Below are 22980 nucleotides of genomic sequence, written 5' to 3' on the forward strand. Positions count from 1 at the left end.
TCCGCTCTTTCCCCATCTCCCCTCTGCCTCATCTCTTCCTCCTTCTCTGACTTTTAGCATAGCCAATTAAACCTGAACAACGGGTGGATGGAGAAAATATGCTGCATCTATGGAATGGTACAGCAGGGACCAGTTTCACTGTTAATTTAAAATGCTAGAATTAATTAGGTAGTGTAAATGAAGAATTTAATAAGCACTCTTTACAACCACAAGTTCTACTTTTATTAAACACTGCTACCAAATGAGGGCAAATATCTCTGGCATCTATATTTCCCTGCCTCATTCCCATATGTTTTCTACAAATAATTTTTTTTCTTTTTTGCCTGAATTTAAAAAAATGTATAATTATAAATTTATGCCTGCATTGTATTTCTGCAATCAACCCATCAGCATCTTCTTTAAGCTCAGATGCTACTGTATGTCTCTGCTTGTGCTGGAGGGTGCTAAACAAACCAGAGTTGACAATTTTGGTTTTGTATACCAAATTAAAGGCTGTCTTCGAAGCTGTCACTCCTATTCAAATCCACTCGGTGAACTACCAAATTAGCATTCTTTCAGTAAAGGAATCTGCTTGTTTAAACATGTGTCTGTAGAAAACAAGGAACAACACCATGAATCAGTACTTCTCAAAATCTCACTACAGTTCTAAGGGAACTGTTCTGAAAAGGTGATTAATAATATTCACTAATAGAGAGCTGGCAGAATCTCTATTTAGAAGGTAAGGCTACACCAAAAATACATTTTCTATATAGGAGTGGGAGGAAGAATCATATGGTTAACTGGTTTTAATTTGGTTTGAATTATCATCCTATTATATAAAGATTATCCAGGAATCTAAACATCAGCTTTCTGAAAGTGTGGGCGATTCTGTTAACAGATGATCCAGTGCTCTGGGATAAGATCATTAAAGCTTGACCCTATTTGGAGACCGTGATACAATTTCTGTTCTGGCCACTCTCCTTGAAACACACTAGTTATATCTATAATAATGTCCCCCATTTATTGAGAGACTGCTCTACTACAGGCCTGATGCTAGGTGTTACATACCCAGTCTTTCATCTGATCCTTACAATGAGCTCTCTGAGATCAGTATTACCTTCAATTTTACACATGAGTAAATTATGTTTGGAGGGTTATGTGACCTATATTTTACAAAGAAAGTAACACTGTTATTTTAGTTTATTGATTTTGCAAAGTATACCATTTATTAGGGGGACAAACTTACATGTGAATTAGGAGAATGTATATATTTACATGCATACATATACACTGCATTTCTAAAATCAAGATGAGATAAATACTAATTTTGATCAGTTTCCTTTTTCCCCATGAAGGCCAGTTTCTCATTCAGAAAAAGGGAACTATCCAGAAAAAGGGAAGCAAAAATCAACCAACATTCAAAACTGATAGGTACTCAGAGCTGAACCTAATGATTCAGGCATGGAATCAGAGAGCAGCAGCTTCCCTACTGTCAGGGAGCCCAGTATTTCTCTACGACCATATTCTCGCTTGTGATAAGATTACACAGAAATCTTCCCCCGAGGAATTCTAACATCAGTATCTGGTAAACATTAAGTCCTCAATAACAGTTGTTAATTAGACACACACACACACACACACACACACACACACACACACACACACAAATCAGAAGCTAAAAGTCTCAAGTATTGCAGTTGTATAAGGTATTGTTTTACTTTCAAGTAAAAAGTCTCAAAGAGTAACTTCAAAACAAATCAAATGAGGTATACTACCTCAAGTGCACTTTTATTTATTTATTTAAGTTTGCTATAGGGCATGTGCGTCCATGGGGTAGGGGTGGGGGAGAAGAGGAGAAAGAGAAACCAACCTCTAGGGGGGATGGCCATACTGCAATCCCTTCTCCTCCATTATCCTCTTGGAATTTTGGGCATACCTGCACACATGTCCAGCATGATTTTCAAGCACCAGGTCAGGGACTCTAACCACACAATTGGCACGTGGAATTCAGATGCCTTAATCTCCACACCATCTGTTGGCCCTAAAGTTTATTTTATTTGTTTATTTCATGAGAGAGGGCAAGTGCTAGAGAGAGACAGGTCCCCTTGCCATGCTGCAATCCTCCCCCTAACTGCCTAACCAGCTAGGATCACGGGTGCGCACACATCACACACAGAGGCGCCTATGCCCATACCGCTGTGGCTGGATTATCAAATGCATATCTTCAATAAGGCCCTCTCTCCTACCACAGACTGGTCCCATTTGGGTAGTCATGTCACCCTTCCACAAGTCCACAGTGACCCCCTTTAACACACTTAGACACATTAAAGAACAATGGACACATGAACTCAGTGTTTGGGAGAAGAGTGAATGAGTAAAAACAAGTGAGTACAGGGAGAGCAGAGGGTAGAACTGGGAATTAAAGAACAAAGGGAAGGTGTGGCTGAGTGGCTGATTAGGAATAAAGGAGGATAAAAATCAAAGGATTATTTCACATAAAACTGAAGAAGCTCCAAAATCTTCATCTGCTTCCTGGTCCTTATCAATCCTAAGTTTTCTGTGGTTCTATCAGTCTTCAGTACGGTTTTCTGTGGTATACACATTTGTATGTGATGTGAGTTTATGACTCTGTATCTACACCATCCACGTGCAGGGTCCATGATGCAGATACTGAGCTGTATCATCAAACATGTGTATTTCTGCTAAGGTCTATGCATCTAATGGAACAAGGCTGCAAATCCCAAGCCTAGAATATTGAACAAAAGCATACCTGTAATTTTGTCTCTCACGAGTTTGCAGGATTCTATTTCACCAATGCTCCCAAAGAGACTCCTGAATTCCTCTTGGGTCATATTTTGGGGTAAATAGTTAACGATGAGGTTGGTTTTGCTGTCATCTGTGGCTGCCCCTGTCTGCATGGGAGAAGGACAGTTTCTGTTGTTGGTGGAGGGTCCATTGCTTGTATTGGATGTCGGGCCATTTGACACCTGAGGCTCCATGGTGCTAATTATCTAAATAAAAATAATAAAAAGAAGCCTTTAAAAAATCCTCAAAGACAATTAAAATCTCTTAAGATTTTTATTTTTTTATTTTTTTTTTGAAAAGAAAGAGAACAACACAAAGCAAGATGGAGCAAGAGAAACTGGATTGTGAACACAGCCAATTTAGAAGCATGTTTTTAACCGAAATGTTAAACTCCCCTTGCTATTTTTAGGCCAGCCCATAGATTTTGAACACAGACTAGAATGCAGTGGGAACTCTCCCATTATTTTGTTAATGAAAAGCTAATTCCTGTTTTCATTACACAATCACTCTCAGAAATGTATACTTAAGCCACACCAAATTATAATTAAAATGTAAAGTAATAATCATGATTAAAATTATAGTTCCATTAAAGCTGAAAAAGCTAAATATAGAGGGCTACACTCACAAGATCAAATACAGTACCTGTTTATTAACTATCTCATAAAGTAAAATCACATTAAATTAAGTGGGGCTGATCCATATGGGAAGGGTTTAGATTTTCACTGATGCTTAATGACTGATCAAACTTCAGACTTCATAAGTACATGCTGGGGAGCTGCAAAGTCATCTAACGGTTTTGTATCTAGCCACCATGTTACTGTTTCTCCCAGGCTTCTAAATAAAACAGAAAACATGAAGGAAAATTTTCTCTGGGTCTCCACCTTAAGTCCAGCACAGCCTGAGGCTATCCTTTCACACATTACTCAAGAAGGACTTTCTCTGGATTTAAATATTTAATTATGCAAAGATTTCTATGGTTGAGTGAACTGTTCCATGCATGGGAATAGGGAAATAAATAAGAGTTCCCATCCTTAAAGAACTGACTCAGCCTTAAGAGGACAGACAGGTAACAGGGTAGGACGATGGACATTTAGGAGAGGAGCAGTTACTCCTGCTTACAGGATAGGGAGATTCAGGGAAAGCATTGAGAGGATGCTGCTGGAACGGGATTTTAGAAGGAAAATGCGCTAAAGCTCACAGAGTCAGGTCATGAAGGTGTCCTCTCTGGGATGACAAACATGGAAAACCACAGAGCTAGAGGGTGCCTAAGGGAACAAACTAAGTTCAGTATGCTCATGTTTGAGATGAAGTCTGGTGACTTCCAGTGACTTCTTTGTCATTGCAAGAAAGTGGGGCAGTGTCTGGTCTTGTACTCAGGTTTCCTGGCCCTAAGTGCAGCCCCTCTATCCCACCTTTACAATATATCTTATTATCATCCCCTTCTTGTACAGCATAATATGGCTTCCATCTCCTCTGAAACGGATCATCAACTTCTCGGAAATGGAACCATGCTCTGACACTCATTGGCTATGTGACCTTGGCCATGGAATGTAAACTCCAGGCTCCTCAGTTTTCCTCATCTGCAAAATGGGAACAGCGTTACCTGCCTTGAGAAGCCGTGAGAAGGATCCAGTGACATGATGCAAGTAGAGTGTCTGAACAGTGGTGGGAACATAACCACACTCACTGACATGTTAATGTCACTCTGCCCAATCACCTGATGTGACTTTACTCACTGACTTCCCACAAGAAGGCAATGAGGCATATATTTATATTCTCTACATTTTACAGATGAGAAAACCAAGGTTTAGCAGACATCAGATAATAAATGGCTTTCTTTGTTATTAGCAGTTGGCTGCTCAGAGAATTTTTGGGGAGGTAAACATTTTTACTGAGTATATCATCCGTGTAGTAAAGCATATACATTTTAATGGTACAACTCCAAGAATGTTCACAAGGTGAACATAACTTACACCTCAACACCTTTCAGATCATAATATAGAACATGACTAGCACCACTGAGGCCTTTCTCCCATCTATGCCCCCGGTAATTTACATCATTATGCAAAGGTAACAGCTATTCTGACTTCTAATCCGTAGATTTAAGAAATCTAGGGGCCAGAAGGTGGTGTGGTGGTTAAGGGGCTGGACAATTACATGGCCAGCTGCAATTCAAATCCTGGACCTAGTGGCTTGAAACTCACGCCGGATGTGCGTGCATGCATGCCCAAAATCTCAATAGGCGAATGGAGGAGAAGGGATTGGGGCATGGCCATCCCCCTGGGGAGGTGATTTCTCACTTCCCCTCTCTTTGTCTCTGTCTCTCTCTGGCGAGTGCACACACTCTGTGGAAAAACCTAAAACAAATAAACAAACAAAAAACCAAAAACGTTGTATACATATATGGAATCATACAGTAATATTATTTTATGCCTTTTCACATTCTGGAGTGTCATTTGTGATGTTGTATGTAGCAGCAGGCTCTTCTCTATTGCTTTAGAGTATTCTGTTGTATGCAAGTATCACCTTTATTTATGTGCTGATGAACATTTGGATTGTCTAGTTTCAAACTATTATGAATAATGCTGCTATGAGCATCATGTCTTTTGGTGAAATATATTCACACAACCCTGTTGGAAATATTCTTGGGATTCTATTTTTGGATCACAGAGGGGATGTCCAGCTTTAGGAGATACTATCATAGTTTTCAAACTGGTTGTACTCTGCTGGTCCCAGAGTATGAAAGTGGAGTATGAAAGTTCTGATTGCTGTACCTCAATGTTCAGAGGCTGGTTTTGTTTGTTTTTGCTTATTTTCTCCTGTAAAGCAGAGTTACACAATAAAAAAGGAATGAGTTTTAGAGTCAAGGCAATAGCTGAGTTAAAATTCTAGTTCTATCACTTATAGCTGTGTGTTCTCAGGCAGGTGACTTTAACACTCTGAGACTCAGTTTTATCTTCTATAAAACTGGAATAAGGCCTGCCGTGCAGGGTTATCTTCAGGATGACTGGTTATATTTACTGAGTATCTACAATAGAAAGTGCCTTGAGGCATCATAATTGTTATTCTTCAGAGGGACCCACATAGGTGAGTGTTGCTCTGTTTCCTTTTTTAATGGTCACAAATGGGAAATGAAACCAAAAGAAAACCATGAAGTCTCAGGAGGAACCAGAGAGATAAAGCAGACTGAGGAGAGTGGGGAGCACCTAAAATTCTTTACCATCATGCAAGTAACTTAAGTGGCTCCACTTCTCACATCACCAGAACTTTCTTCTTGGCTTCAGGTCAATTGTAGAATTCTAGAAGGCTGGTCCAGACAGCAAGGAGAAAGCAAAAAGCTTCTGAGAAGAATCTTAAGTCAAGTGTTCCTCAGAACTGATAGTAACTACCCAGCAAAGCATATTAGGCTGTTCTGCCCTTGAGGCAAGGGTCCAGGGAAAGAATTGGGGAGCGGGCCCAGGGGAAGGAGCATGCCAATGAGGTGATGCTAGAGTGCAAGCGCACCCCTGACTGAGAGGAGATGTCTATTCTGCCAAGCACTAGGCCTCCTGGGCACGACTTCCTGGGTTTGTGCTGTTCCTCCATTTGCTGTGCCGGCTCATGGCTTCACTGAGTCAGGTGTCCGGCAGCAAACACAAGAAGCACCACCAACTCCATAAGGAACTTGAAAACCAGAATCTCTCCACTTCAGAACCCCAGAGCTGCCCAACTGCTACATTTTGATTTAATAGTAAAAACAAAACAAAACAAAACAAAACACCAAATAGTCACACAGTCTGCACAATCTTTTTCTGCTCTCCACCTTTCTCAGGTTACCCTTTTTATGGATCCCCTCCCCTCCACACACCTAGAAAGTACCCTGCACTGAGGCAGCTTTCTTGGTATTCATAATGAAGAATGTATGTCACACCTAAGCAGGCTGAGTTTGTGGGACCAGAACCATTATAAGTCACCTGATGGGCAGGTCCAGGTTCACTGGGTACTTGCCTCACAGATAAGTAGTGGAAGTAGGCACTTCCCCACATACACATCTCACAGGCTCACCTATTCCAGAGGGGCCTAGGAAGCAGCAAGGCTAAAGCAGAATAGTTTTAGTTTTTCAATCAGCTTTCTGGATCACTCTGCATCCTATGTGTATTTCCTAATTATCTTATTTTATTTTATTTTAAAAATTTTGTGCTGGTTGTGTGATGGTTGGAGAGAAACAGAAATCAAGAAAGCATTCCCCATGGGGAATGGTCACGCCACAATCCATTCTTCATATTTTCCTCCTTTTGGGATTTTGGGCATGCCCACACACATGCCATCTTGTTTTTCAAGTCACTGGGTCTGGGATTCAAACTGCGCAGAAACCCATATGGGGATCAAGCCACCATGCCACCAGTTGGTCCATGGATTTCCTAATTTATCTTGACTCCTGGAGTCGAGCCTTATCTGCAGATTAGACAACCGAAGGATGCCCAAACCTCTGAAAAGAAGCTGTGAGATGCAATGTTCACTCCTGAACTATTTCAACCAAACATACCTGCAAATCAGGTCAAGTCATTCTCATTTGATGAAGATGGAGCTCTTATTTGCTCTGCCTACACACATGACCCAGCTATCCATTTGTGTATCCAGAAAGAACTGACGAAAACACACACACGAATTTTCTCAATAAAAATGCAGACTGAAAGCTGGGAAACATTTGCAAATGTGTTAATATATACCATGGAATAAGATCCCTCACTGGTTTTCATCATGCATTTCAGGATGCCACACAGGCTTTAAAAAATCAGAAATGTAAAATGTCAGAATCAAACTGACATGTGAGTGAACCAAGAAGATTTTAAAATATTACACCTGGAAAAGAAGAGAAAGTGCCAAGATGTAAAAATACTGAATGCACAAAACGATAGTATTTTAAGGTACATGATAGATCTTCAAGAGAGGACATCTGTGCTCTCTACTTGGGAAACAGACCAGAGGTAGAGAAGATGTGTTGTTGGTGGGAGGCACATCCTCAAATATCCAGGGAGGCTGCCTCGGCAAAATCAGAACACTCGCTTCCTCAGGCTAGCACCTTTGATATTCTAACAGCATAATTTTCATTGCAAATAAATATATCAGTTACTCAAGTGTGCATATGTGCTTTAATGAGACATTCTATGTGGGTCTCACAGCCAACTTTGCAGCTGACCAGGTTCCAAACCCCTGACTTGCCATCCTTCCCTCTTCTGAATAGCAATTAAGAATAGAATTACAGTCAGCATCCAGGATAGAGTATTGAGGAGGTTCAGTTGACTTCAAACTCTAATGGTTGTACAAAGCACTACATTAAATCTTTTATGTTCCCGTGATATATTTTAAGAAACATTATACAGGCAGAAATTTTCAGGGATAAACTATTAGAGCAGTGCACAATAACGTAGGCACTCAAATCCTGTCATTGTAAATGTCGATGGTTTGAATGACTAATTACTCACACTCAACGCATTAACCTCACCCCTCCCACCACTCTTTTCTGCAAAATATACAATAAAAGCAAAAGGGAAGGCCTCAGACGTGCAGCTGCTGGATCATCACCAGGGTTGTTGATCTCTGTGGAGGGGGGAGGTAAAGAGTGTGGGCTGGGCCAGCCTCTTTCTCAGGGTGATCCTGGAGCGGGGCAGGGGGAAGGCAACCCTCTCTGCCCTTCATAGCATCTTCCTTGCCACCATCCAGGGTTCTTTTTTTTTTTTTTTTGAGAGAGATTTTTGCTATAGGGCGTGTGCGCTCGCCAGACAGACAGAGAGAGACATAGAGACAGAAAGCGAGAAATCACCCCCCAGGGGGGATGGTCACACCGCAATCCCTTCTCCTCCATTCTCCTCTCGGGATCTTGGGCACGCACGCACACGTGCCCAGCGTGAGTTTTAAGTCACCAGGTCCGGGACGCGAACCGCAGTTGACTACGTGGGAGTCCAGCGACATAGCCATTACGCTAACTGCTGGTTCCCCATCCAGGGTTCTTAGGTCTGCCCAAGATATCTGTAACACTAACTCCTGGACCTGCCAGTTCATATGGTTCAGAAAAGAGGGTAATGTCCTCTGTGACTAGTTCTGAGTATGTCAGACAAGCTGAGATGGAGCCCTGGTGTGCCAGGTGCTATGCTGAGTCCAGAGATAAGACAGGAAGCAAGACCTCTCTCTGAGCTCACAGAGTGGATGCACAACGGATGCCAGAGAATATTAAGGGCCACAGAGCCCGGGTTCATAATTCTTTTTTTTTTTTTTTTGAGAGTTTTTTGCTATAGGACACGTGTGCTCGCCAGACAGACAGAGAGAGACAGAGAGACAGAAAGTGAGAAATCACCCCCCTGGGGGGGTGGCCACGCCACAATCCCTTCTCCTCCTTTCTCCTCTTGGGATTTTGGGCACACACGCACACACGCCCAGCGTGAGTTTTAAGCCACTGGGTCCGGGATGCAAACCGCAGTCGACTATATGCGAGTCCAACGACATAGCCATTACCCTAACTGCTGGTCCCCTCCAGCTCCATAATTTTAATAGCAAGGAGACGGAGAACTAGAAGGAGGAAAAAGACTGGCTCAAGGTCATGTTTCCAGTTAGAGGCAGAGGTGGAACTGGAGCCCCGGTCTGCAGACTATCTCATTTGTGTCCTCTTGTGACAATCCATGTGTGGCTGTTGGATAAATATTTACTTCTCCTTTGGGGGGGGGGGATGGTGAGGGGTGGCCATATCACAGAAATGCACTTGCACAGAGGAGTGGAGATGCATTTACTTCCATTTCTGTCTGAATATAGCACTTTGCAGTTCATACAGCTTGGTGACTGGAACTCTGAGTCTGTGGTACAGAGAGATCACATCAGTTTTGTTTATTATAGTATCTCCTGCTTTTAGAACAAGGCCTGACAACTGGTAGATTTTGATAAAGGGTTGTTGAATGAATGAATGTCTTTGCATATCACTGGATCCCTTCAATAACTGTGAGGTATTAGCCAATAAGGCATTACTATCATCCTCATTTTATGTATAACAGAAGGAGACAGAAGTATGCAACCAGCTACTTATTAAGCATATACTTTATGCCAGGCATACATTTAGATATTATATCAAATGCAGATTTTCCTTCAATTTTTAAATTGCTATAAAACACACATAAATTATCATCGTAGTCATTTTTGTTTTGTTCTTTTGTTTTTGCTATAGGGGAGAGAGACAGAGAGAAAAGGAGAGAGGTAAAGTGAGGAAATTCCTCCCCACAGAGGATGGCCATGCTGCAATCCCTTCTCCCGTCTTCTCTCAGGATTTGGGGCGTATGCACACATGTGCCCAGCGTGATTTTCAAGCGGTTGGGTCTCAAATCCCAGCTGGCCGTGGGGTCTGGTGCCTTAACCTCCAAGGTGCTTGCTGGCCCTCATCTTAACCATTTTTAACTGTATAATTCAGTGGCATTAAGTACTCATATTGTTATGCAACTATCATCACAATCCATCTTCAGGATTCTTTTCATCCTGCAAAATCTGAAACCCTAATCCCACTCCTAGTGCCCAGCAACTACCATTCTACTTTCTATGTCCACAGTAGATTTTCTTTTTTTTTGGTAGAGATTTTTGCTACAGGGCGCTTGCTGGAGAGACAGCAAAGAAATCACTCCCTGGGGGGATGGCGACACTGCAATCCCTTCTCCTTCATTTTTCTCTTGGGATTTGGGGCATGTACACATATACGCTCAGTGATTTATTTATTTATTTATTTATTTATTTATTTATTTATTTATTATTTTTTGAGAGATTTTTGCTATAGGACACATGCATTTGCTGGAGAGACAGAGAGACAGAAAGTGAGAAATCATCTCATGGAGGGATGGCCATGTCGCAATCCCTTCTCCTCCACTCTTCTCTTAGGATTTTGGGTATGCGTGACACATGCCAGGCATGAGGTTTAAGTCACCAGGTCCAGGACTTGAACCACGGTTGACTATGTGGGAGTCCAGTAATATAACCATTACTCCATCTTCTAGTTCCCACACAGCGTAAACCGCCAGGTCTGGGACTCAAACCATGGTTGACTACATGGGAGTCCAGTAACGTAACCATTAAGCCATCTAATGGTCCCAGTCCATAGCAGATTTTAAGAAGCATTCATTCAGTAAGGAAAGTTCAACCTTTGGCTGGCATGAACTACTTCTACTTAAGAAGTTTTGGTCTTTTCTTCCCAGACTAATGTACACTCATACAACATTTTGCATACACTAAGGTCAATCTATTGTCACCAATTGAGAGTCACCAGCTTGATCCTTCCCATTCAAGCCTGTGATATGTGTAGAACAGCCTTATGTAGACTTACACCATGCTTTTACTTCTTTTCTTTTTTTTTGGAGAGGTTTTCGCTATAGGGCGCGTGCGCTCGCCAGACAGACAGAGAGAGACAGAGAGACAGAAAGCAAGAAATCACCCCCCAGGGGAGATGGTCACGCCGCAATCCCTTCTCCTCCATTCTCCTCTCGGGATCTTGGGCACGCACGCACACGCACCCGGCGTGAGTTCTAAGTCACCAGGATCAGGACTCGAACCGCAGTCGACTACGTGGGAGTCCAGCGACATAGCCATTACACTAACTGCTGGTTCCCGAATTCTTGATAGGAAAATTGGGAATCCCTACTCACCCTACCCTCTGCACTCATTCTCCCTCATTCAACTTCCCATACTAAGTGAGTGATAACTGTTGGTTAAACACCTTGTCCACTGTTTCAGGGGGCCCCTCTACACTCACATCTCAGTCCCTTTTAATGAGACATCAAGAGGGAGAGAGTAGAACCTTGTCATTTTACTGGTATAAAAGGGAAAGCCTTTGGTCCTATTGGTTTAAAAAGGGAATAATAACAGTACCTGCCCTTCACAGAATTGTCACAAGAATGGAATGAGATAATACACATGGAACACTCAGCACTATTCCTGGCATGGTAATCCCTCACAGATATTAGTGATGACTGATGTTAATATTATTAGAAGGGAACAGGGAGAAAGATAAAAAACCAATACCTAAGAAACTAGGTTGGGAGTTAAATGAGAAAAGCTAAGAGTAGCAATATAATCAAAAGACAAAACCTCTCCTTCCTTCCCATCACTCTTTTCATATAATTTCTTGCACTCAGGATTCATTCAATAATTAATCAAACAAATGTTTATTGCTAAAGGGTCCACATGTCAGAGGAAAAGATATTTCCTATGGCCAGGAAAGTCCGTAAAGTATATTAAGCAAGACCATTCTAAAATTCCAAAAGTATACTTGAAGCCTGCTTTAATATTTATCTCATTAGCTCATAAGTTCCTTACACCCTTCTCTATCCCCCCATTTCTCACAAGTCTTTTTTTTTTTTGTAGAGGTTTTTGCATTAGGGCACATGCGCTCACTGGGGAGAGAGACAGAGACAGAGAGAGGGAAAGTGAGAAATCATCCCCCGGGGGAATGGTCACATGGCAATCTCTTCTTCTTCATTCTCCTCTTAGGATCTTGGGCATGCATGCCCATGTGCTGGTGAGAGTTTCAAGCCACCAGGTCTGGGACTTGAACCACAGTCAGCCATGTGGAAATCTAGTGATGTACCCATTATGCCATCTGCTGATCCCACGTCACAAGGCTTTGATTTGCTTGAGTTTTGGGGAAAAGCTGGCTAGACCTATAGGACTTATACTCCTCCTCACAAGTGAGGAGTGTCACTGTTACAGGTCCCACAGAGCCATGTCTGGGCTACCATGATCTCCTTACCAATCCTGCCAGTCATATCACATTGTGTCCTTGCCCCAACATTTTCCATAAAGATGGTAATTTGACAATAAACTGTACTGCTTTGCATTTATGTATTTTAACAAAGTTTATACTTTCAGGATTTACTTTGTCAGGCAAATAAGAGGTTACAACTTTACATTTTAGGAATGAACTGCCCTGACAAAGAACTCACTACTACCTTAATCACCCAAGAGCCCTGTGCAGGGCCCTCACACACCCATCACCACACTCTCAGCAGTCTTCCACTTCAGGCTTTCTGGCAGAAGTGTGGTCTCACTGCTCAATTCATGCAAAAGAATCAAGAGGAAAGACGCAAAGCAGGTCACAGGAATATGATGTTTCTTTTCCACATACTCTCCCCACCTACTTTCAAGCCCCTTTAAATGTCAGTGTTCCCAGACCAGAGAGCTGCTAAAGGAATGTGCCGATTGCAAACATGTCTCAGGTGTGTACATCTGAGACACATACATGTATTTTATTAACTATTTTAATGAGTATTTAAAGGTGTTTTCTTTTACCATGTTGGAAGGACTTTTGAAAATTTATGTATAAAGGCTAACCCTTATGTAATAGAACAAGCGCTCCCAAGAGCACGAAGAATAATGTTTACCAAGGGCAGTCACTGAATTGAACCATTAAAGAAATAGATTTAAATTATTCATGAGAACAAAAATAAAAGTCCTAATTCTCTTTGTAGGCATTTCCCACTTAACCCTTATAAAATTCTGACACACAGCATGTTAGACTCTGGTGGAGCAGCCCAGGTTCTTGCATCTTACCCGCCTTTCAAAAGCCCGAAAAACAAATCCCCAAAGTTAGAAAATTACACAGCAGGCTCTGTGTTCCTGAAGACAGACATTATTTTTAGGAATAATTCCTCGCTCCTCTTCTTGCTCCTTACGACTAAAAATGTCCTTAAACGCCCCCCCCCCCATTTTGTATTTCTTTACAGTTTCTTCCATTAGCTCATAAAATCCATACTCACTAAAAATGTCCTTAAACGCCCCCCCCCCCCATTTTGTATTTCTTTACAGTTTCTTCCATTAGCTCATAAAATCCATACTCTCTCCTCCTTCTTTTCAAGAGACTTTAATTTGCTCAAGTTACTTCAGGTTAATAATTTTTCCTACATGTAACACTTTCTTGGTTATGATTCAACGGCAAAGGAAGCACACATTATTAATGGGGCCCAAGAGGAAGGGCTGAGATTGCCAATCTAACCATTCCAGAAGAAGGGAGCTTGGGGACATCACACTGCAAGCAAATGACAGGTGACGACATGCAAAGACCACTGGACCTGGGGGTTCCAGCTGAAGACTGTACTCATGTTCCCTAAACCCATGTGTACAAAGTTTCTGTAAATTTTGCTAGAAGGTAACTAGAAAACTCTAGAAAAAAATATTTAGTTCCAGCCAGGGAAAACACACTGACAGCTTAATAATACCTTTGGGCAGATGCACAAATAACCTGAAAGACCTATTTACTCTAGGAAGTAATGTGGTAATAAATTCTCAACATATCCTTAAAACAAGTGTATTCAATTCAACACAGTTTATTGAATGCTAAGATAGGCCGAAACATTGTTCTATGAGTTGGGGAAACAAAGATAGTTTGGTCCCTGCTCTGAAGGGTTCGAGGATGGCAGAGAAGGGCAGGTAAACAAATAATTAATTAAAATAAATTGTACGTACCCTTTTCTTTTAAGGAATTCCTCCAGAGTTTCTCTGGTGAAACCTCCTCACTCAAAGCACATAAAGTGAATATACTCAGACTAATCCTACTCCTTTCTGATACTGAACTGACAGCCTTTTTCCCAGTTTAAATGCCTCAGTACTAAACAAATGACTATTTGTAACAATGAGGTAAGCTTGAGGCATCCCTTCTTTGAAACAGCATCTTCCTCACTAGAGACGAACATCAGCAAGCCAAAAGTATTCTCAGTAGTGGTAGTCAGGGCTTTTAAAAATCAGCAGCCGCTGGAGAGAACAAGAGGCATTAATACTTAAAATAGTAGGGCCAGCATGGATATGAAAAGCATAATCAAAATTTAATTTCTCCTAGATATTATTCTCAAGTTCACAGAAATTCAAGTTTTTAATCTTCCCCAGATACATCACATACAGTCTTTCTCCTAAATAAATACTTGCCTCCTTTACATCTTACAGTATTTCTTTAAAACTTGAGTCTGGGCTTAAAATTATTTCCTGGTGTGTCTATCCTGGTAAAACTCCGGAGTATTTGGTTTTAAACAGATTTTTACAGCAAACTCTCCAGAGCTGAAGAATAGCTTGATCATCTAGTTCATTACAAAGATGAGAGAGCCTTTTCTTCATCCCCTACAATGGCCTCTTTTCCACAATGGCTAGTAAATAAATATAATCTCTAACTTTCAACGCTTTTTTTGTTGTGGTTATTGAAGTCATATTTGACAAAGACAAATGTTTTCATTTTAAAATAAATACCATTTCATGGGCAAGCTCAGGCTTCCTGTAGAAATATTAGCTCTAATGAAAAAAATAAAATGGAAAACAACTCCTTCCCATCCTGTCCTCTAAACCCCTTTAAACTGTGAATGTCTAATGAGGACAAAATAACCAAAATGCCTTATAATAATCTATGGGTACCTGTTGGGATAGGAACCAGTTGTGATGGCAAATATGTTATCTTCATCTTCCATACAAAGAACAGTTAATGAATCATTTGAAAAACTGCCCACAAACTGATTAAGTTGGACTTATCTTCTGATTAAATGCATGAACAATAGCCAATGGGACAATTCATGTAAACATATGGATTATTTATTTATAAAATGTCTGGCTAGTGGCAAGTAGTGAGCAAACTCATCAAGACTTAGCTATAAAAAGCAATGTGCTATTTTGAATTTATATCCATAATCTGAAACATTAGGCTATGACTAGATTTAAGTTTTATGCATACTTAGATTAAATTCCTCAGAAATTTCAGAGTCATATATTTCATTTTGAAAATTAATACTTGTGGTGAGAGTGTCTAAGAGGACAGTGAAGGGGAGTGGAGACAGTATCTACAAAAATCTGTGTACAACAATTGTTTCTTTTTTTAAGAGGAATTATGTCATGCCAAAACTCTTCCAATTGTGCAATTCAAAAGAGGCAGATTATTAGGGCAGTCTGAAGCTAAAGATACTGAGTGAAATAAAACAGTTCTCAGCACCTCAATGCATATGTAAGTAGACATGGTAAATTATACACAGGGACAACTCACCCTGCAACATACTATATTAATATCAGTGTGCTCTTTAATGAAAGGATTCTAAATGCCATTTTGATAGGGTAGTTTTAAATTTGAAAATTACTTTATCGCTTTAAACTTTGTTACTCTCCCCTTTCATTGTCTTCCTTTGTTTTTCATAAAAGAGAAACCTTAGGGAAAAAGGTCTTACTGACTTGAGAGGAGAACTTCATCCCTCAAACTAACCCCTAAGAGCCACTTGGACACCATTCCTCCTGGACATTCATCTGGGAAGGTAGAATGGCCAGGGGCAAAACTGGAAAAGTCAGTGTTCGTGAGAATTCCGAACTAGGCTGGGAGAAGCATGTCTTTGAATTATTTGTGGTCAGTATATTTACATAGAAAATAGAAATTCAAGATTTACAACCATCAAGCTTTAACGTGTAGTGAGATGGTCATTCTTAGCATGGGTAGAAATATAAATTAGCACAATCTTTTTAGTTTCTTAGCTTATGTTCATATTCTTGGACCCAAGGATCCATTTGGAAACTCGGAAAAGAATATGGAATTTTTTAGACCAAAAATTCACACAGTGATGTACATTAGAAAGAGTGGAGGGAAAAAAAAAAAAAAAGAACCAGAAGCAACCCAAAGGTCTGACAGCGAGGATTAAAAAATTTCATATAGTTTTATAATACAGCATTCCTCAACAGTTAAAATTATGTTTATAATAGGTTTTTATAATATGAGAAAATGTGTATGATCGATGTAGGAAAAGAAGTGAAATAAAAGATCAATTATCTCAATTATATAAACATGCACAGAGTAGGAGGGGAAAATAAAAACGTTAACAATAAATGGTAGGAGTATGGCTGATTGTTATACTTGTCTCAATCATTATTTTCCGACTTTCTGTTTTGTTTTTATGGTGAAAATACAGCACTTCTTTTAATCTGAAAGGAAGCTATTTTGAAGGAAGAAAGAAAATGTCAAGTGCTTCAAACCAGTTTGGAGCCACTTTATTAAAAATGATTCTCGCTCTTCCCCAGAGTCATTACATGGGATCCCTCTTTGGCCATACTCTATTTGTCCCTACATTAGAGGACACGTGGGAGCTCAAATGAATAAAAACTACATTTGTTGAAATCGTCTCTGGTTTGGTCTTCTCTTCACCTAAACCCCTGTGAATTAGCAAGGTTACAATCTTAAGTCTGCCTTATCACCTAGCAGCAACCTTCACAAGGACAGCAAGGAAAGAAGATGATTTGTAAGAAAACCGTTTCCTGGATCAGGGAGTGAAAAGTACTGATCCGTTCTAAAAGCTCCTGCTGACAAACTCTGATATTATGAACATTCTGCACTTGGACAAAAGCTCCCACTTTTCTTAATTACATGGTTTGAGCAGGAGCCTGCTTTCAGGATCTTCCCAATCACACAACAGCCATTTATTTTCCCAACTGCAGCTGCCAAAATTTCCCTGATCTCTGTTCTGTGCTCCATCTTCAAGGACATCTTGTGAATGCATGACACTGTCAAGCAGCATTCCACACTATGCTTTTTAAGCTTTCCTCACTCTCTCCTGCACAAGGAGAGCCTCCTAACACATATTTATTCAAAATCTCATGAACAAGAAGCAGAGAGAGAATAAAAAAGAAAAACCAAAAAACAAATACAAACAAGTCACTAGCATGAGAATATTTCTGACTGCTTTGAGGTCAATGTTTTATTGTGACTATAAACCACTACTAGTCTCTGTTTCCCATGTAACGGGTTTGCTTTTGTGTTTAGAACACTGAGTCTAGTAACTCACTGGGTCCCCTCGTCTCAACGTTAGGAAAATGGGTGCCAAATCTTCAGTCTCCTGTGTGTAAAGAGCATGCAATCTCACAAATAACTTTTTCTTTTCTTTTTCTTTTTTTTTTTTTTTTGTGTTTTTTGCATTTTCTGGTTTGGTCTTCTCTTCACCTAAACCCCTGTGAATTAGCAAGGTTACAATCTTAAGTCTGCCTTATCACCTAGCAGCAACCTTCACAAGGACAGCAAGGAAAGAAGATGATTTGTAAGAAAACCGTTTCCTGGATCAGGGAGTGAAAAGTACTGATCCGTTCTAAAAGCTCCTGCTGACAAACTCTGATATTATGAACATTCTGCACTTGGACAAAAGCTCCCACTTTTCTTAATTACATGGTTTGAGCAGGAGCCTGCTTTCAGGATCTTCCCAATCACACAACAGCCATTTATTTTCCCAACTGCAGCTGCCAAAATTTCCCTGATCTCTGTTCTGTGCTCCATCTTCAAGGACATCTTGTGAATGCATGACACTGTCAAGCAGCATTCCACACTATGCTTTTTAAGCTTTCCTCACTCTCTCCTGCACAAGGAGAGCCTCCTAACACATATTTATTCAAAATCTCATGAACAAGAAGCAGAGAGAGAATAAAAAAGAAAAACCAAAAAACAAATACAAACAAGTCACTAGCATGAGAATATTTCTGACTGCTTTGAGGTCAATGTTTTATTGTGACTATAAACCACTACTAGTCTCTGTTTCCCATGTAACGGGTTTGCTTTTGTGTTTAGAACACTGAGTCTAGTAACTCACTGGGTCCCCTCGTCTCAACGTTAGGAAAATGGGTGCCAAATCTTCAGTCTCCTGTGTGTAAAGAGCATGCAATCTCACAAATAACTTTTTCTTTTCTTTTTCTTTTTTTTTTTTTTTTAGAGATTTTTGCTATAGGGAGCGTGCGCTCGCCAGAAAGACACAGAGAGACAGAGAGACAGAGAGATAGAAAGTGAGAAATCACCCTCTGGGGGGATGGCCACGCCGCAATCCCTTCTCCTCCATTCTCCTCTTGGAATTTTGGGCATGCACGCACATGCGCCCGGCATGAGTTTAAGCCACTGGATCTGGGACTTGAACCGTGGTCGACTATATGGATGTCCAGCAACATAGCCATTAGGCTAACTGCTGGTTCCTAAATAACTTTTTTTAAAAGGCTTTTGTTAGAGAGCAGGGAGAGACGGGGAGTGAGAAATCACCCCTCAGGAGGTATGGCTATGCCGCAATCTTTTCTCCTCCATTCTCCTCTAGGGACTTCAGGCATGCATACATATGTAACTGGTATGTTTTTTAAGCTGCTAAATCCAGGATTCAAAACATGGAGTCAGCTATGTGAGATCCAGCACCTTAACCACTATGCCACCTGCTGTCCCTGTTTGTTTTTAAACATGATCCTTACCCCTGATTTATCTTATTTTTTAAAATTATTTTAATTTTCTTTCACTTCAATTTTATTGTTCTATTTTTAAAAATGGATTTAAAAAACATTTTTGCCAGAGGGTGCATGCACTGAGCAGAGAAGAGAGAGGGAAAGCAAGAAATCACCCTCCTCCCTCCCCATGAGGGATGGTTGCCACAATCCCTTCTCCTCCATCTTTTCCTCCTTTCACGATTTTGAGCACACATACACATATACCCAGTGTGTTTCTCAAGCCACCAGGTCCAGGACTTCAATTCTATGGTCATCTATCTGGGGTCCAGCCATGGTTATGCTCTCACTGGGCCCATTATTCTATTTTTTCAAAAGTTTCCTTCTATATGCTTTTGTTTGTCTCATAAAACCAGAATTTTAGACTATAACAGAGAATAAATAAGTTAATATTTCTATCTTTACAAACAATCTTTTGGGTAAAAGTCAAACTGGGATTTTTAAAATTCAGAAATAAGACATTTTTTATTATTAATTTTTAAATTCACTGAACAGAGACAGAGCAAGAGAATGAGAGAAAGTGAGAAAACAAGCTGCCAGGTCCAGGACTTGAACCACAATCTGCCATGTAAGAGTCTAGTACCTTAACTATCATGCCACCTGCCAGTGGCACTCATAAGACTTTTAAAAACACATGATAAAGTTTCAAAAACATTATATTGTGCTATAATTCAAACTCAATAATAAATGATTCTTGGATAAGGCCCCTCCATAGGACTAGTCTGCTAGATCCCTAAGAATAATTTGAGTTTGATACATGTGTACGTATACCCTTAGGGCCAGAAGATGGTGTGGTGGTTAAGGTGCTAGACTCCGCATGGCCGACCACAGTTTGAGTCCTGGACCTGGCGGCTTGAAAATCATGCTGGGTGCATGTGTGTGCATGCCCAAAATCCCATGAAGAAAATGGAGGAGAAGGGATTGCAATGTGGCCATTACCCCTGAGGAATGATTTCTCACTTTCCCTTTTATTGTCTCTCTCTGGTGAGTGCACACATCCTATGGCAAAAACCTAAAAAAACAAAAAGAAGAGTTTACTTTTTTGAGTAGAGTACCTAGTCCATTGAAATCACAGATACAAAGTAAATTTTTTTAAGAATTCTTTTATTTAACTTTAATGATTTATTCATCTATTTCAATTTGACCAGAAAAGGCCAGAGTGAGAGACAGCAAGAAAGTGAGAGAGCAAGCTGCAAGCTCCAGGACTCTAACTGTGGTTGGCCATGTGAGAGTTCAACATCCTTAACCACAACACCACTTGCCAACCCAGTAATATTCTTTTTATTCCATAAATTTACCTCTTGAAAAAGTGGAGGTTTCACACATAATCAGAATTATGTTATCAAACTAGAAAAATCTAAAATTTCCTTAGGTACAGGCAGATTTTAAATCAAGGTATTTTAAAGTAAGTTATCTGAACTCCCTGCTCTACCCACTGAAGTTAGCTCTTAGGAGAAGGGAAAAAAAAAAAAAAGCAGTAGGGAGGAACAAAAGTCTGACTAAATTCTGTAACATTAACGAGTTCCTTACATGGGTTAGAAACCATTATGTTAAATGCCAATGATGTGAAAGAGAAAGGGTTCCTGCCTACAAGGAAGTAAATAAACAAGTAAATGAGTAATTACTACAGAGCATCATAATCGTAATATGGAGAAGCATATACCAAGTGCCTAGCAAAATCCCTGCTCGGCACATGGCAAATGCTCAACAAATGGAGATTGTGTTTTAATGCTGATTATAAAGTACTTTGGGCTACACGGGAAAATGTTTAGGCGAGCAATTAAATACCATTGACCTCTTGCGACACTACCAGTGGTAAGTATGTAATAAATAGTGGTAGACGTCTTTACATACTTTATTTCACTTAACTCTCACACAACTTTGCAAAATGGGTATTGTCATTTCCCGCATTTACGGGTGTAGTAGAAGTGCAGCTACTGTACACAGGATAGGAGAAACGAGGCTTCAGGCAGTGTCCACTGTCATTCAACCAGAACTGCAATTTGAACTCAAGTTTGAAACCAAATTCTGTGTCCTCCCCTAAAACTCTAAGGATAGTCTTTATCACCATAAAATTCAATCCAGTATTCTTAGAGAAAGTAAATGATCTAATTCGATTAAAACCATCTAGCCTGTATATATGCTGCCTATTACCCTGTAAATAATGTCAAATAAATTGATGTCGCAGGACCGATTTGATAATCTGTCATAGAATTCAGAATTCTACATGGCATAATGGAAAGAGCATGAAGTTTGGTGTTGATCTAACCCAGGTTTAAAAACGGTTCTAGCTTTGACCTCGGTTTAGCCACTTAAGACTTTCTGAGGTGCAATTTAAATGTACTCATCTGAAAAAGTGGGAATAATTCTATCTGCTTTGCAAGGTTTCTATGAGGATTAAAAACAACAAATTTAAGGCATCCGGTCCAGAGTTTAGGACACACTAAGCACCCAATACATGCTAATTCCCCTTGTCTAAAGTGTAACCTTTCGAAAACATGTGCCCATTAAAGTGTGCTGCAGGTAGTAAAATCGATTAATGTAAGAGAAAGTAAGATTTATCCTTGGAATTTAATTTCTGAAACAGAAAAGGACACTTAGAAATGTTACTACTCAGGCCAGTGGGTGGCATGGAGGTTACGGTGGCCAGATCCCACAAAGTTGACACTGAGGTTCAAGTCCCAGTCCCAGTGGCTTGAAAACATGCCAGGTGCATGTGTATGCTTGCCCAAAATCACAAAATGCTTAGGAGGGATTTCAGTGATGCCATCCTTCCTGAGGGGTGATTTCTCACTTTCCTTCTCTGTCTGTTTCTCTCTGGCAAGTGCTCTCTCTCTCTCTCTCTGGCAAACACACATGCCCTATAGCAAACTGAGGAGAGGGGGAATAGTTACTAATCATTACTTATGCAAATAACTATTTCTTTCATTTTCACATTGCCTCAGAAATACTCACTAATAAGTTTGCGCAATGTCAGGCAGGAAAATACATAGCAAAGGGGGAGGGGTAAAGTGAACTGTAAAAATGAATAATGAAAGTATCATTTTTGATACTTACGAACACAATTTCTGGTTGTCCTTTGTTCTTTCAAAAAACTCTCCACTGTGCATGGTTAAAGATAGATATCTCAAACGTAATAAGCACATTTATTAGGGTATCTGATTTTCTGCAAAGAAAAATGTCACTTTTTCATGGGAAATTTCAGAACACTGCTGCAGTGCACTCTATCGTTACTGTTAGTGAGGAGGCACTTAGGACCTGCTCAGGGTGGAAAAGCAGGTGTTGTTCTTAGTCTACCCTCCACTTGGGCTGCTCCTTCCTTCCTGTGAACTCCAAAGCAGCAGCTATGTGGACAGAATGCACTTCAAAAGGATTTTCCAGGGCACAGTCAGAAAAGTGTGGCAGGAAGTACAGAGATAACACAGCAAGTATTATCCCCCCTGAAGAAATGAGACTAACCCTTACAAAGCCTTTCCAAAACCCTTACAAAATAAGAATTCATTAAATCACATGCTAGACTCAAGGGATTTTGTAAGCACATTCATACCCATCACCCCATTTAATCTTTATGAAGACCCTCAGAGATGGGTGGGGTCTTTCCTCACCGTCAGTTGCATTTTACAGGTGAGAAAACTAAGGGTTAAGAAGTAAATGGAAGGTAAAGCTCCTGCCCTGTTCACATGGTGCAGAGCTGGGATCTGAACTGACATCTTCCGGTCACTGACTCTCATCTTCCTCCTTTACCCACTGTAAGTTCCATAAGCCCCAGAAAGCATGTTCTAGGCAACGGCCTTCTGCAGCCTTCTGCAGCCAGCAGTAACAGCCTGGTGTCCTCTGTGTTTGTCTCACTGTGTTCTCTCCTGTGGCACACTTTGCACAAGGACTGTCCTTGGCCTGGAAAGCCCTCCCGTCTCTGTCATCAGGCCTAATATGCCTTTCCCT

At 40.5% G+C, this 22980-nt stretch overlaps 1 protein-coding gene across 9 annotated transcripts in view; it reads right to left on the reverse strand.

Annotated features, from left to right (window-relative positions):
- ELAVL4 (ELAV like RNA binding protein 4) overlaps window positions 1–22980 on the reverse strand; it is a 204161-nt gene that overhangs the window by 53631 nt on the left and 127550 nt on the right. For 7 of the 9 annotated variants that reach the window (XM_006147264.2, XM_006147259.3, XM_006147262.2 and 4 more), the window contains one exon: window positions 2750–2990. In XM_006147264.2, coding sequence (XP_006147326.1) covers window positions 2750–2978 — 229 coding nt within the window. In that variant the 5' untranslated portion in view covers window positions 2979–2990. Of the gene's footprint in view, window positions 1–2749; window positions 2991–6004; window positions 6092–22980 lie in introns of all 9 variants that reach the window. The other 2 variants (XM_014587361.1, XM_014587362.1) reach the window with 1 other exon arrangement.

The sequence above is a fragment of the Tupaia chinensis genome, unplaced genomic scaffold, assembly GCF_000334495.1.
Source record: "Tupaia chinensis unplaced genomic scaffold, TupChi_1.0 Scaffold000207_1, whole genome shotgun sequence".
NCBI lineage: Eukaryota > Metazoa > Chordata > Mammalia > Scandentia > Tupaiidae > Tupaia > Tupaia belangeri.